Source organism: Gobio gobio, assembly GCF_949357685.1.
Source record: "Gobio gobio genome assembly, chromosome: 8".
Classification (NCBI taxonomy): Eukaryota; Metazoa; Chordata; class Actinopteri; order Cypriniformes; family Gobionidae; genus Gobio; species Gobio gobio.
This window is the reverse complement of record NC_137114.1, coordinates 45,782,925-45,796,271: the sequence shown is the minus strand read 5'-3', so window position 1 is coordinate 45,796,271 and position 13,347 is coordinate 45,782,925. Positions and strand designations below refer to the sequence as shown.

The following is a 13,347-nucleotide window of genomic DNA, read 5'->3' as shown; positions in this document are numbered from 1 at the left end:
TTATGACTGATTAAAATATACAAGTTACATGTTTGTCATTATAGATTTATAAGTTTCAAAACACAAGCTTTACTGTGGTTTTACTACTCTGAATCATGAGCAGCTTGTCAAGAATGTTCTTCATCACTAGGGATGTGTGTGTATTAAGTGTGTATGTGAGTGTGTGTGTGAGCGTTTGATGTACTTGTCACACAGTGGGGTGCTGTATCCCATCGCAAGCTGCTCCATCTTATAGTTGTAGGCCAGTAGAAACAGAGTCCTCTGAAGAGCGCTCATTTCCTCCACCTTTAGCATCACATTCTTGTATATCCGATCCATTATCTCCTACACGCACAGACAGAGAAAATATATGTGCGCATAAAAGTCGCAGACATAACTGATGACATTGAATTCAAATTATATTTTATATATTTCCAGAAATATTATATTGTATTTTTGTGGCTTAAAATCCAAACAACACATTTATCACCATCAATTTAACACATCCTTGCTGAATAAAAGTATTAATTTCTTTTTTTTAATTTTAAATGACTGAACCCAAACTTTTGTATATTGTTACAAAATATTTCTATTTAAAAAAAAATGCTGTTCTTTTTTCAGCTTTTTATTCAAATAATCCTGAAAAACATATCACAGGTTCTCTTTTTTTTTTTAAAGCAGCAACTTAATATTATGTTTCCAACATTAATAATAAATCCTCATATTAGAATGATTTCTGGAGGATCATGTGACTCTGAAAACTGAGTAAAGATGCTGAAAATTCAGCTTTGATTTCAGGAATAAATTACATTTTAAAGTATATTAAAATAGAAAACCATTTTAAATTGTAATATTTCACAATATTGCTGTTTTTACTGTATTTCTGATCAAAGAAATGCAGCCTTGATGAGTGTGTGTACATACAGACTAATATATTAAATAAATATACAATATAAAAGTCAAATTTTCTGACCAAAATTGGGATATAGAATTATATACCGTGTGTATATAATTATAAAGCCAATTTCAAAACACTGCTTCATGAAGCATCGGAGCGTATCGAACCAGTGGTTCAGAGCCCCAAAGTCACGTGATTTCAGCAGTTTGGCGGTTTAACACACGATCCGAATCATGATTCAACACTGATTCATAACGGTTCGAATCTTCATGAAGCAGTGTTTTGAAATCGGCCATCATTATAAAAGTCGTTTTTTTTTTTTTTTTGTTGCACCAAAAATATTCTCGTTGCTTTATAACATTAATATTGAACCACTGTACTCACATGAACTGATTTAAATATGTTTTTAGTACATTAATGGATCTTGAGAGAGGAAATGTCATTGGTTATGCAGGCATCACTGAGCCTTCGGATTTCAACAAAAATATCTTTATTTGTGGAACGGCATGAGGGTGAGTAATAAATAGGGTTTTTCCTACATTGAAAATTTTTTGGCGGCCGCTAAACCCTCACTTAGTTTAGACTGGAGTGAGGTGAACCCAGAACAAAGATGTTGTTAGTTAGCTGATCATTTTATGAAATTGTATATGGCAGAAAATGAGGCTATTTGTTCATTTTTTAATACTACTTTTTAATATTGATATGATTATATACCAAAACAATTATCAGTAAATAGTGTAAAAATGATGAACAAAAACAAACATCAAGGTATCCCATACTATAGTATATTATAGTAAAATTACTCTAGTAAATACTATAGTGTTTTTGAACCATACTATAGTAAGTACTACAGTAAATTGTAGTATATTGTAGTATTTATTACACTTTGTTAATTTACTGTAGTATATTTACTATAATATACAATAGTATTTTTTCATGTGGGATCAAAATAAGATAAGCAAAAGTTACAAACTTTCTTTGAATTTATTTAAAATGTATTGTCAGTATTGCGCTTGCAGATAACGTGGGTAGGGTACTTTTTTACTGTGCGTGCGTGTGTGTGTGTGTGTGTGTGTGTGTGTATGGATGACCATGTCTGTCAGCCACCACCGAAGACCATTTTTGACCCAGGAAAAACCCTGAATAAATTACATTATTTTCATTTTGGGGTGAACTAACCCTTTAATAAATGTGTAAAATATGAAATAGTCAAGAATTTTGTAGCCAAAATTGTGTTTATACTAAATTATTATTTAATATTAGTATTAAATTATTAATGTTTTGAACATTTTGATAACTTTTGTCCACCAAATCAAAGTCATTGAGGCCATTCTGTGAAGAAGCCATAAAACAGGAAATTACATCACAAAAGGACCCCTAGACTGTTCTCACAGAGAGATAGAGAGAAGAACAAAAGCGTATCTGAAAAACCTTAAAGTATCATATTTCATGGTAGATGAATATGGAAATCATTTAGTACAACGGTAATAATCACCATCTGGTACCATCAAGGGAAGTGGATATATGGATGCTAATTGAATTACTGCTGACATTTTTTCCATTTCACATTGTGATATGGGAGGGTGGAGATTTTTTCAATGCTCCCTTATGATTCGGATGTTCTCCCACTGCTGAGAGGGCCGTGTCAGCCGCTGTGTTTATGGAAGTTTGCTGTGCTGTGTCGTTATCAGTCCACAGGGACCCTCGCATCCAACCACACCAAGACAGTGTGTGTGAGTGAGTGCGTGTGTGCGTGCATTTACAGTGTCCTCAGGCAAAGAAAATCTTGAAATTAAACATTATTAATTGTGTATCTACAGTGTGTGAGTCACTACTTGTGTGTGTGTGTGTTTGTGTATGTCAGAGGGATATCCACACCGGGCTTTCTCACGTTCTGTTTACAGCTGCGAATCATTCCGGACGATCACATTCGCTGACATTAAACCCCCAAAGCCCAGAGAGAGAAACAGTGAAAGATTCAGCCTTACTGGTACTGCTGCCATTAGAGTGGGCTGCAGGACACTGATGTCTCCTTTGCTTCCCTTCTTGATCTTGGTTGACTATAAAGTGAAAACAACACGAAGAGAGGAGAAACATCTCTGTAAAATACTGCATGCTCAAAGTTTTAATTCATCTCGACTCAACCCTTTTGCTAAATAAAAGAAAACTCCCACAGCGTGCACTTTTTATTTTTTTACACTTTACATGATCCAGCATTTTCTACTGTGACATTATCTGACATTAAAGTGCCCTAATATGCATTATGTGGATATTATCTTTAATGTTATATAGCCGTTTGTGAACGTAAAACATCTGCAAAGTTTCAAAGATGCACAATAAATTGAGTCATTTTCTCCCAAAAGAAAGAACCGATTCTGAACTGCATGAAACAAGTAATTACGGTCTTCCTGCATGAACCTATGTAGGTTTGTAACAGATTTGCACAATGCCTATGGTCTTCATTGGTTGCCGCAAACAATGTCTACTTTGACCCGCCCTCAAACACTGTAGTTGTAGCTGAGACTAGAAGAGTTTGGTTTGTGTTGTCGACAATAAACGTTTCATTTCTGACACACGCCGTAAGCAGTCAACCAATTACATAAACAAATAACAGACTGGGCCATCTAACCAATCAGGGCAGAGAAGGCTCTTGGAAAGGCGGGGTTTAGATAGACCAAATCATTGATTGAACCGTTTCAGACACTGAGAAAAGAGCTGATGCTGAGGAGTATATAATGAGAAAATGTAAGTGTTTTTTGACCTTGGATGCATGTGAACCTATTGTAGGAGACTCCAGAACAAAATTAGGAGCCTTTCAAAATAGCATAGAGACAGAGCGGCAGCGTCATAATCTGAAAACCGTGCGTGAAGCGTCTGTCATTTCTGACTTATAACAAAAAACAGAACAATGTCTAAAAGCTGCTATATGACAAGGTGTTCAGCAAACAAGCTCCAAAACCCAGAACCAAAAACCCAGACGTTTTTATAAGCTGTTGACCCCAAAAAAACAAGCGTTTAATGACACAAAAGTGGATACAGGCAATTGAGACAGAGCGCGGCATGTTATATTACACCGAGAACTATAATAGGGCTGGATGATTAATCGAAAACGAATCGAAACCGAAATTTAGAACCGTTATTACTGACGTAATTTTCCCATGTCGGTTATTCCGGTTTTAGTCACGTGACTCCACCCCGTCAGTCACATCAAGTGTGGTTTGCAGGCACACGGAGAGATGCAGGAGCAGTTATCTTTGTTTATAGATGCCCAGAATTACTATGGTAATTGCATGTTTTACACAGTTTATACAGGTCAGTTAATCGCTGTTCTTATATACGCTGATACACACAGAGACGGGGCGCGCAAGCCCCGAAGCCAGATCACTTTCACTCGCGTCCTCATAAAGTTTGTCAATTAAATGAGTTTAAAGGCTTGCCAGTTTGAACATTAAAGCGATTGTGCACTATTCAAGAACAACGTTATGGAAAACTTCTCCGTTCAGTGCTCAGCTTTTTTCTGTGAGACAGAGAGCCGAGCCGTGTCGTGCCTCTGACAACACGCGCGCCCTGAAGCCAGATCACGTTCACTTGAGTCCTCACAAAGCTTTGTCATTTGCATGTGTTTTAAGGCCTGCCAGTTTGAACTTTGAAGCGATTTTAGTCCATCACATGTGTATTATGTTGAACTGATGCCTGATATATTGTGACACACGAACACTCACAGACAGAAGCTCGCACATCACATGAAGATCGCACGCAGAGAGCAGCACAGAAACTCATTGTCAACGCTGTCCCTCTGATTAATCACTAAAGTAGCTTGGAGACTCAACCGTTATAGCATAGATTTTAATACCTTTGAAGTGTGTACAAAGCACAGCTTCATAATGAATAGAGACGGTGTGACTAATTCACACACACAATCACTCTCTCATTGATGCATTCAGATAAATGTAATGTAGGCCTATGTGCCACTTTATCTGTATCTGATGTACAACAAACAGAAATCTGCCCCATAGACAATAACTGCTGAAAGTGAACCGTTTCCTTCAAGTATTTTAAAAATCACAAAGAAATGCACTCTTTCATTAGAAAAAAATATCCCACTTTTAATAGTAGACATATTTACAGTACAAACCTTATCAGGGAACTATGAGGACCAAAAAAAAAAAAAAAATCGTTAATTAATCGTAATCGAGGTAAAATGCTCAATTAATCAAGATTTTTATTTTTGGTCAAATCGTTACTTAAAATATTATCTATAAAACTAACATTTGGATATTTGACTTAACAGTGACAAAATGTTTACTGCACACATAGGCATATACTGAGTGTCAGGATCCCAAAATTGACCCATTCTTCCTGCTGAAGCTTCACGGCTTATTGCCTGTATCCTCTTTTGTCACCTTAAACGCTTGTTTTTTTGGGTCGACAGCTTATAAAAAACTTATTTCTGTGTTTTTTTAGCTTGTTTGCTGTACACCCCGTCACATAGCCGCTTTTAGCCATTGTTTTGTTTTTTGTTATAATTCAGAAATGACAAGGAGGCCAGTTCACGCAATACAAAGTCAAAAGCACTCTGTTGAGACCACTTAGGGAGCAGCACTTTGATGTACTAATGAGTGCCTCATTGTGTCATCATAGGCCTGTGTTTTAATTTCCAGAAAGTACACCGTCAATATGAACAAAATGTTATTACCTGGTCTGAGAGAGTTTGTGGTGAAGAGTAGCCGATTCTACAGCCATGAGCAAAACACACCATCTCAGCGCTCAACTCCAACACATGAGCCAGTGGAAGGTAGCCAATGTACGTGTCTTCCTCACTGCGAAAACAAAAACTTTATGTTTTTGGTTTCACTTTATTTTGATGGTCCCTTTAACACATTCTGTTGACTATAAGTAACGTTGCACCTACATGTCTAGTAACTCTCATTTGAGTGGTAGTAGAGTATTAGTATACTTCATTGAAGATTTACTTTACCAATGGCAATAAAAACTATGAAATCTACACTAATGCTCATCTTTTATTAGCGAGTATGCACTTATATACTTATTCAGTTTATAAAAGTATAACTTTCTACTAAATCAAAGAATCCCGAATAATATGCATCAGTTTCCACAAAAATATGAAGCAGTTTTCAACATTGATAATAATCATAAATGTTTCTTGAGCAGCAAATCAGCCTATTAAAATGATTTCTGAAGGATCATGTGACATTGAAGACTGGAGTAATGGCTTTTGAAACGGTAGGGCAATTTACATAAGCAGGACAACATTTATACCCAAATGGTCATTATTTTACATAGATGTGTCTTTTTCCAAACAATAGGAAACTTGGTAACACTTTACAATAAGGTTTAATTTGTTCAATTTAGTTAAAGCTGTGGTCCGTAACTTTTTGCGCTCTAGCGGTTAATAAACAGAACTGCATGTGTCTTGCGGAAGAACATTGCAGCCGGAGCTACTTCTCTCTGTTTATGTCTATGGCGAGTCACGCAGGGACTGTGCTCCTCCACAGCGGCTCCTACCAGACCGGCCTGAAATAGTCCCAATATAAACACTTATTATAAGTGCACCATAATGATTCAGGGTAAGACAAAAACACGGTTTGGAAAATGGATTCATGTTGTACTCTCTCATTATATCATTTTTTTGTAAATCTTGAACACAAAAAAAGATTACTGACAGCAGCTTTAACATGAATTAAGAACGAACAATACTTCTATAGCATTTATTAATCCTAGTTAATGTTCATTTCAACATTTACATGCATTATTAAAATCAAAAGTTGTATTTGTTAACATTACTTAATGCACTGTGAACTAACAATGAACGACTGTACTGATCTTAAAGATAAATAAATACTGTAACAAATGTATTGCTCATTGTCATTTCATGTTAGTTAATACATTAATGTTAACGAATGAAACCTTATTGGAAAGTGTTACCAGAAAGTTTATCCTTTTATTTTAGTTTGGTGCAAAAACTGTTTTTCATGCATTGTTTTTGTTTTGCCGAGTTCACAAGATGTGTAAAAACAGACACACTGTAAGACAAACACAAAGTAGAATTGGACAATAACATATACATGCCATATATATTATGCAGTGCATGGCACAGAAATCCCCAGAGACCCATAACTGTCACTGTTTTTTCTCTTTCTCACTCTGTTTATTTTATCCTTTATAAGGGATGACTGGTTTTCTAGGAAACACTGATAAACAAACAACATCCAAAACCACATTAGTGAATGCACATGGCTGCATGTGCACAGCTGATGCCAGGACATGACAGATCGCAGGATGTTAGCATGGATATAGACTATATTGCCAAAAGTATTGGGACACCCGTCCAAATCAGTGAATTCAGGTGTTCCAGTCACTTCCATGGCCACAGGTGTATAAAATCAAGCACTAGGCATGCAGACGCTTCTACAAACATCTGTGAAAGAATGGGCGCTCTCAGGAGCTCAGAGAACTCAAGCGTGATCGGTTGCCACCTGTGCAATAAGTCCATTCTGGAAATTTCCTCACTACTAAATATTCCCCGGTCAACTGCTAGTGATATTATAACAAAGGGGAAGCAATCGGGAACAACAGCAACTCAGCTATGAAGTGGTAGGCCACGTAAATTCACAGAGCGGGGTCAGCGCATGCTGAGGTCACAGTGCGCAGAACTTCGTGTGGCCTTCAGATTAGCTCAAGAACAGTGTAGAGAGCTTCATGGAATGGGTTCCCATGGCCGAGCAGCTCATCTGAGCCTTACATCACCAAGTGCAATGCAAAGCGTGGGATGCAGTGGGGTAAAGCACGCCGCCACTGGACTCTAGAGGAGACGTGTTCTCTGGAGTGACCAATCACGCTTCTCTGTCTGGCAAACTGATGAACGAGTCGGTGTTTGGCAGTTGTCAGGAGAACGGTACTTGCCTGACTGCATTGTGACAAGTGTAAAGTTTGGTGGAGGGGGGATTATGTTGTGGGGGTTGTTTTTCAGGGGTTGGGCTTGGCCCCTTAGTTCCAGTGAAAGGAACTCTTAACGCTTCAGCATACCAAGACATTTTGGACAATTTCATGCTCCCAACTTTGTGGAAACGGCCCCGTTTGAGGATGGCCCCTTCCTGTTACAACATGACTGCACACCAGTGCACAAAGACATGGATGAGTGAGTTTGGTGTGGAGCTTGACTGGCCTGCACAGAGTCCTGACCTCAACCCGACAGAACAGCTTTGGGATGAATTAGAGCGGAGACTGAGAGCCAGGCCTTCTCGTCCAACATCAGTGCCTGACCTCACAAATGCACTTCTAGAAGAATGGTCAAAAATTTCCATAAACACACTCCTAAAACTTGTGGAAAGCCTTCCCAGAAGAGATGAAGCTGTTATAGCTGCAAAGGGTGGGCCAACTCCATATTAAACCCTACAGATTAAGAATGGGATGTTATTAATGTTCATGTGCATGTAAAGGCAGGCGTCCCAAAACATTTGGCAATATAGTGTGTGTGTGGATGTGTTTCCATACCCGAGGTTGGGAATCCTCTCGGCCATGCCAGTGATTGCGGCAATAATGTTATTGTGAGAGATCATGACTCCTTTTGGCACTCCAGTGGAGCCGCTGGTGTACATGATCACGGCCACATCAGAGGCACACGGAGGCTGTCTCTGCCTCGGCGCTGTGGAGAGATGAGAAGTAGAGGGAAGTTATTACAAATGGCTAATTATATTCTGTATATATATATATAAAGGGATTATTCTATTAATCTCTAGCATTCCAATTAGAATGCATTGTATCTGGGTTTAGAATGCTTTACTGTGACAGAACAGGCCTTTGATCTCCTCAATGCTTATTTGTTGTGACATCATAGAGTAGAGCTTGCGTCTCATTATTGTGCTGTAAAATCACAGACGAGACCTTCGCACTCATGAGTGTTTAATTGATCTATCGGTAAGCCCCTCCCCTCGAACGCAGATGAGCCAATAGCAGTTGAGTATCAGTTGCGCTGGGACCGGAACTCGGACATCTTTAGGCTTCAGCGCCATAGAGAAACATTGGAAAATCCGAAGCTCTCATCGATTTGATGGTGTTTATGCTACAAAAATGCTAAAATGTCGTGCCTGAGGTACTGTAACACTGACTCCAGGGATCCTGAGAGGATTTTCTGTTTGTCATACTCTCGTTAAGTTACGATTAAAGTCCCTGCTAACATACAACTGTAATAACTAACTGTTCTCACGTCATGTGGTAACACTGTAGGTCAAAAACACCAAGGTCTACATTTCAGTGCCTCTCCATATTAAACTGGTTATATGTAAATTAATTTAATTTTAGATATGTTTAAGGTCTACATTATCTGTCCTACTAAGGAGGACTCCTATTTTGATGGGAATTATAGTGAAAGGGAGAGCTTGTACTAGCAGTTTATCTGAGTTGTTTTGCAGATACAAAGTTGACCAGTTATTAACTGCACCCTCGAAAAGTCATAAGCTCTGTGTATATGTTTGTTTACTGTTAGTTATATCTGTGTAATTTGCTGTGTATGTTAATGGTAATTCCACGGAGAGAGAGAGTTTGTGAATGAGACGTTAATGCGCACTTCTTATGCTTTGTTTGTTCAGCTCTTACGATGATTTTTTGGAGTGAAAAAGGACATAATAAACTTGATAAACCATCAGTAAAGTTTGGCCATCATTCGGACGGGATATACGCTACATTCTGTGTCCAAAAACATCTTGGGATAAGGTTTTCCCACTGACAACTGTCCTTGTAAGATATAGCATCTCCGTTTGTTTGTCCGAGTTAGCAACAGTAACTAAGGGGGGCGGGGCTTACCGATAGGTCAACTGTGACATCACAGAGCTTTATTCCTTAGTTCACCTTCTAAAAATGTACAGCAATGTAAATTCAGTGTTTTATTCAGGATTTATTCCATTTCAATATATTAATACCGTTTCCACACCCATCAACCCATTCATTTATATGACTTTAAAGTTCATTTTATAGAGAGTTCAAGACAATTCAATATTTTAGATATAACAAAAAACATGTATATTCACTGCAGCAATTTCCATGACATTTAAGATATTATTTATTTTCTATGAATTTTCAAGGACAGTTTTTAATGAAACTACAGTGATGTTTTTCTTAAAGGAATTAGTTTGTTTTTTAATGCCATGCTATGCCAGCGTTTAAAAATCATATTTTGCTATAATAACATTTAAACAGAATGTATTCTTAAAGGGATAGTTAAGTCTAAGATAGATAATCGAAGATTAATCGTATAAAAGGTTCTTGGGTATATATGAATATGCCACATCATGACATCGTATATATATAGTGCCTGTTGGGGTTAGGGTAGGGTTAGTATAGACTAGTTAGTTGTATAGACTACTTTAATAATACTTTTATGTGCTTTTTTACTGCACAGTAGCAATAATATTACCCAAAACATCTTGTGTTCAACGGAAGAACATCATACGGTTTTGGAACAAGGTTATTTTAGTATTATTCATATACTATTGTAGTATTTAATCATATTTTGAATAAGCTTTTATTTTTGCATTTCAGTTTTTGTTTTAGTAATATTTTTATGGGATTTTTATCATCTTTATATTTCAATTTAGCCTTCTTTTTTTACTTAAACTATTATCTGCCATGGCAACAATTTTTTTTTAAGTTTAAGTTTGTCAATTTTAAGTTTTTCATCAAATATTGATATTTTATTCTAGCTTTATTTCAATTAATCGATTACCAAAATGATTTCTAAGAATTTTAGTTAAAAACAACACTGGTTTAGAGACAAATTATGCTATTATTTGGTGGAAAACCCATAGCACAGCATATGAAGGGAGGATGTGTTGTAAACTGTAATTTATAGTTGTTTGAAATACATTGATAAAGACTATGCAAGTAAAAATATTGTCGTACGTGTGAATGAATGAAATAAGATAAGAACAGGAAGTGGGGGTGAGATGTCAGCAGCAGAACAGAACGTTTTAGCTTTGAAAATGAGTGCCATTTGAGCCGTTCCAAGATTTTAGAACCATAAAAGTGGAACATGGGAATCGAGTGTGTACATTTGTGTGCATGAGTGTGTGTTTTAAGGGGGCCAATGTGATTTAGCATTAGCACGCTGACACAGAACAGAGCGAATGTCATGCCGAGCCGAAGGAGGAAGATCAGCTCGATGTCATGTGAAGTCTGTGGCAGTGTGAGAAAACATGACCCCACACACACACACACACACTCTCTCCAGTGTGTGACGACGACTACTACTACCAGCTGTTGAGGGCTTCACAGAGAATGGTAATGGAGAAAGAGTCAGGGACACCCTCGACCCTGGCCTTAATTTGACACAGATGGAGGATTTCTCATTCACATGACCTGAAGCGACCTCACACACACACACAAACACACACTAGTACCATTCTCAGGATGGGCCCCAAGTCTCTTCACAGCCGCCATGCTGTGGACACTGATGCCTCGTGGGTATTCAGAGCCGCTGTTGAGCTTATCATCAACGATGATGATATGTCGTAATCTCGGCACCTCCAGCAAAATGTTCTGTGACAAAACACAGACAGACAAAAACATTAGTGCATGCATTTAACTGCCTACTCTAACATATTTCAGAAGAAAATATTCACTAGGAGGGATACAATTTATCCTGGGAGTGAAGAAGGCTGTGATATTGTTGGATAATACTCAAGGTTTGGCTAGTTTGCCCCTGCTGGTAAGATGCTGTAGCTACTTTATCCTTTTCAAGCAACATACAGTTACATTCGATGTTTTTAGTCATTAATTAATATGTTTGATTGAGTAAAACCAGTTAGATCACTACATAAAACACTTTGTATAGTCAGGTGTTTGAGTGCGGGAACTACAGTCCAGAGTGTCAGATCACCTTGAGTTTGTTTTCCAGAAGGTCTTTGCTGGTGATGATGTGGGAAACTTCAGCTTCATTGAGTCCATGAGCAATAGCAGGACCACCCAGAGTAGAGTAAAGAGTTACCACTGTAACACACATTAGGTTTTCATGTTTTATGGGGACTTTCCATAGACATAATGGGCCTCATTTATGAAACAAACGTACAACAGAAAACTGTGCATTGGGCCGTTTCCACACAAAACTTGTCATTTATCAATATGGACGTGAGCAGTGGCTACGATCAAATCTCACATCAAGTCTCAGCTTGTGTTCACAAGTTTTTGAGTTAGGATGGACTTCGCAAATCTGGCGGAGAATTGAAATGAGAGCATTTTGATAGTTTCCATTATTTTCCTGACTGACAACCAAAGCTCATTAGTCGATCATCAAGCATTAAGATTAGTGCCTCACATGAACACACAACATATCAGTTCTAGCGTTGTTAACTTGACATTGCATTTTAGTTTGCTGATGAATAGCTGAAGTCAACCAAACACTGCTCAAATTACACGGTCCGCTGTAAAAATCAGCGTGTGTCCAACTAAAAACATTTTGTGAAGGATGCCGTTTTCCTTGGATATTGGAACACGAGTAAAGTACAAAGCTTTGTTTACATAATTACTAATAGTTTAGCAAATGTTTCATAGCAAATATGGAAGCATATTTGGATTCTTGTCGAATGAGAGAGATGAGCCCAATGCGGTTTCATTTTTGCTATAAATAAATGTCAAATTACAAGGACACATTAAATTGATCAAAAGAGACAGTAAAGAAATTATGAATGTTACAAAATATTCTATTCCAAATAATTGATGTTCTTTTGAACTTTCTATTCATCAAAGAACCCCAAAAAAAAGTGTCATGTTTTTTTCCAAAAATATGAAGCAGCACAACCGTTTTCAACATTGATAATAATAATAATAAAATGTTTCTTGAGCATCAAATCATCATATCAGAATGATTTCTGAAGGATCATGTGACACTGAAGACTGGAGTAATGATGAAAATTCAGCTTTGATCACAGGAGTTACATTTTAACAATATATTACAATATAAAACACTTATTTTAAATTGTAATATTACACAATATACCGTTTCTACTGTTTTTTTTTTTTTTAAATCAATAAATCAAATAACTTGGTTTGATATTATGTATCTAATGCAATGCAATTCAAGCATTATGTGTGTGACCTAAGTGTCTTTAAATGGAAAACACAAGGAAATATCGGTAACACTACATTAAGGTCTCATTTGTTAACATTAATGTATTAGCGAACAAGAACTAACAATGAGCAATACATTTATTCATATTTGTTAACATTAGTTCATAAAAATACAGCTTTTGGGGCAAGTGGGCAAGCGTAAGGATTTGAGCGAGTTTGACAAGGGCCAAATTGTGATGGCTAGACGACTGGGTCAGAGCATCTCCAAAACTGCAGCTCTTGTGGGCTGTTCCCGGCCTGCAGTGGTCAGTCTCTATCAAAAGTGCTGCAAGGAAGGAACAGTGGAGAACCGGCCACAGGGTCATGGGCGGCCAAGGCTCATTGATGCA

General features: G+C 37.5%; 1 protein-coding gene across 1 annotated transcript in view; it reads right to left on the bottom strand.

The window, feature by feature from the left end:
• Window positions 1-13,347, bottom strand: part of acsl3a (acyl-CoA synthetase long chain family member 3a) — a 68,402-nt gene that overhangs the window by 13,117 nt on the left and 41,938 nt on the right. Inside the window, exons 4-9 of the mRNA XM_079822665.1 lie at window positions 11,772-11,881; window positions 11,293-11,431; window positions 8,393-8,543; window positions 5,574-5,697; window positions 2,866-2,937; window positions 185-324 (exon numbers count right to left, since the gene is read on the bottom strand). Of these exons, the coding sequence (XP_079678791.1) occupies window positions 185-324; window positions 2,866-2,937; window positions 5,574-5,697; window positions 8,393-8,543; window positions 11,293-11,431; window positions 11,772-11,881 (736 nt within the window). The remainder of the gene's footprint in view (window positions 1-184; window positions 325-2,865; window positions 2,938-5,573; window positions 5,698-8,392; window positions 8,544-11,292; window positions 11,432-11,771; window positions 11,882-13,347) is intronic.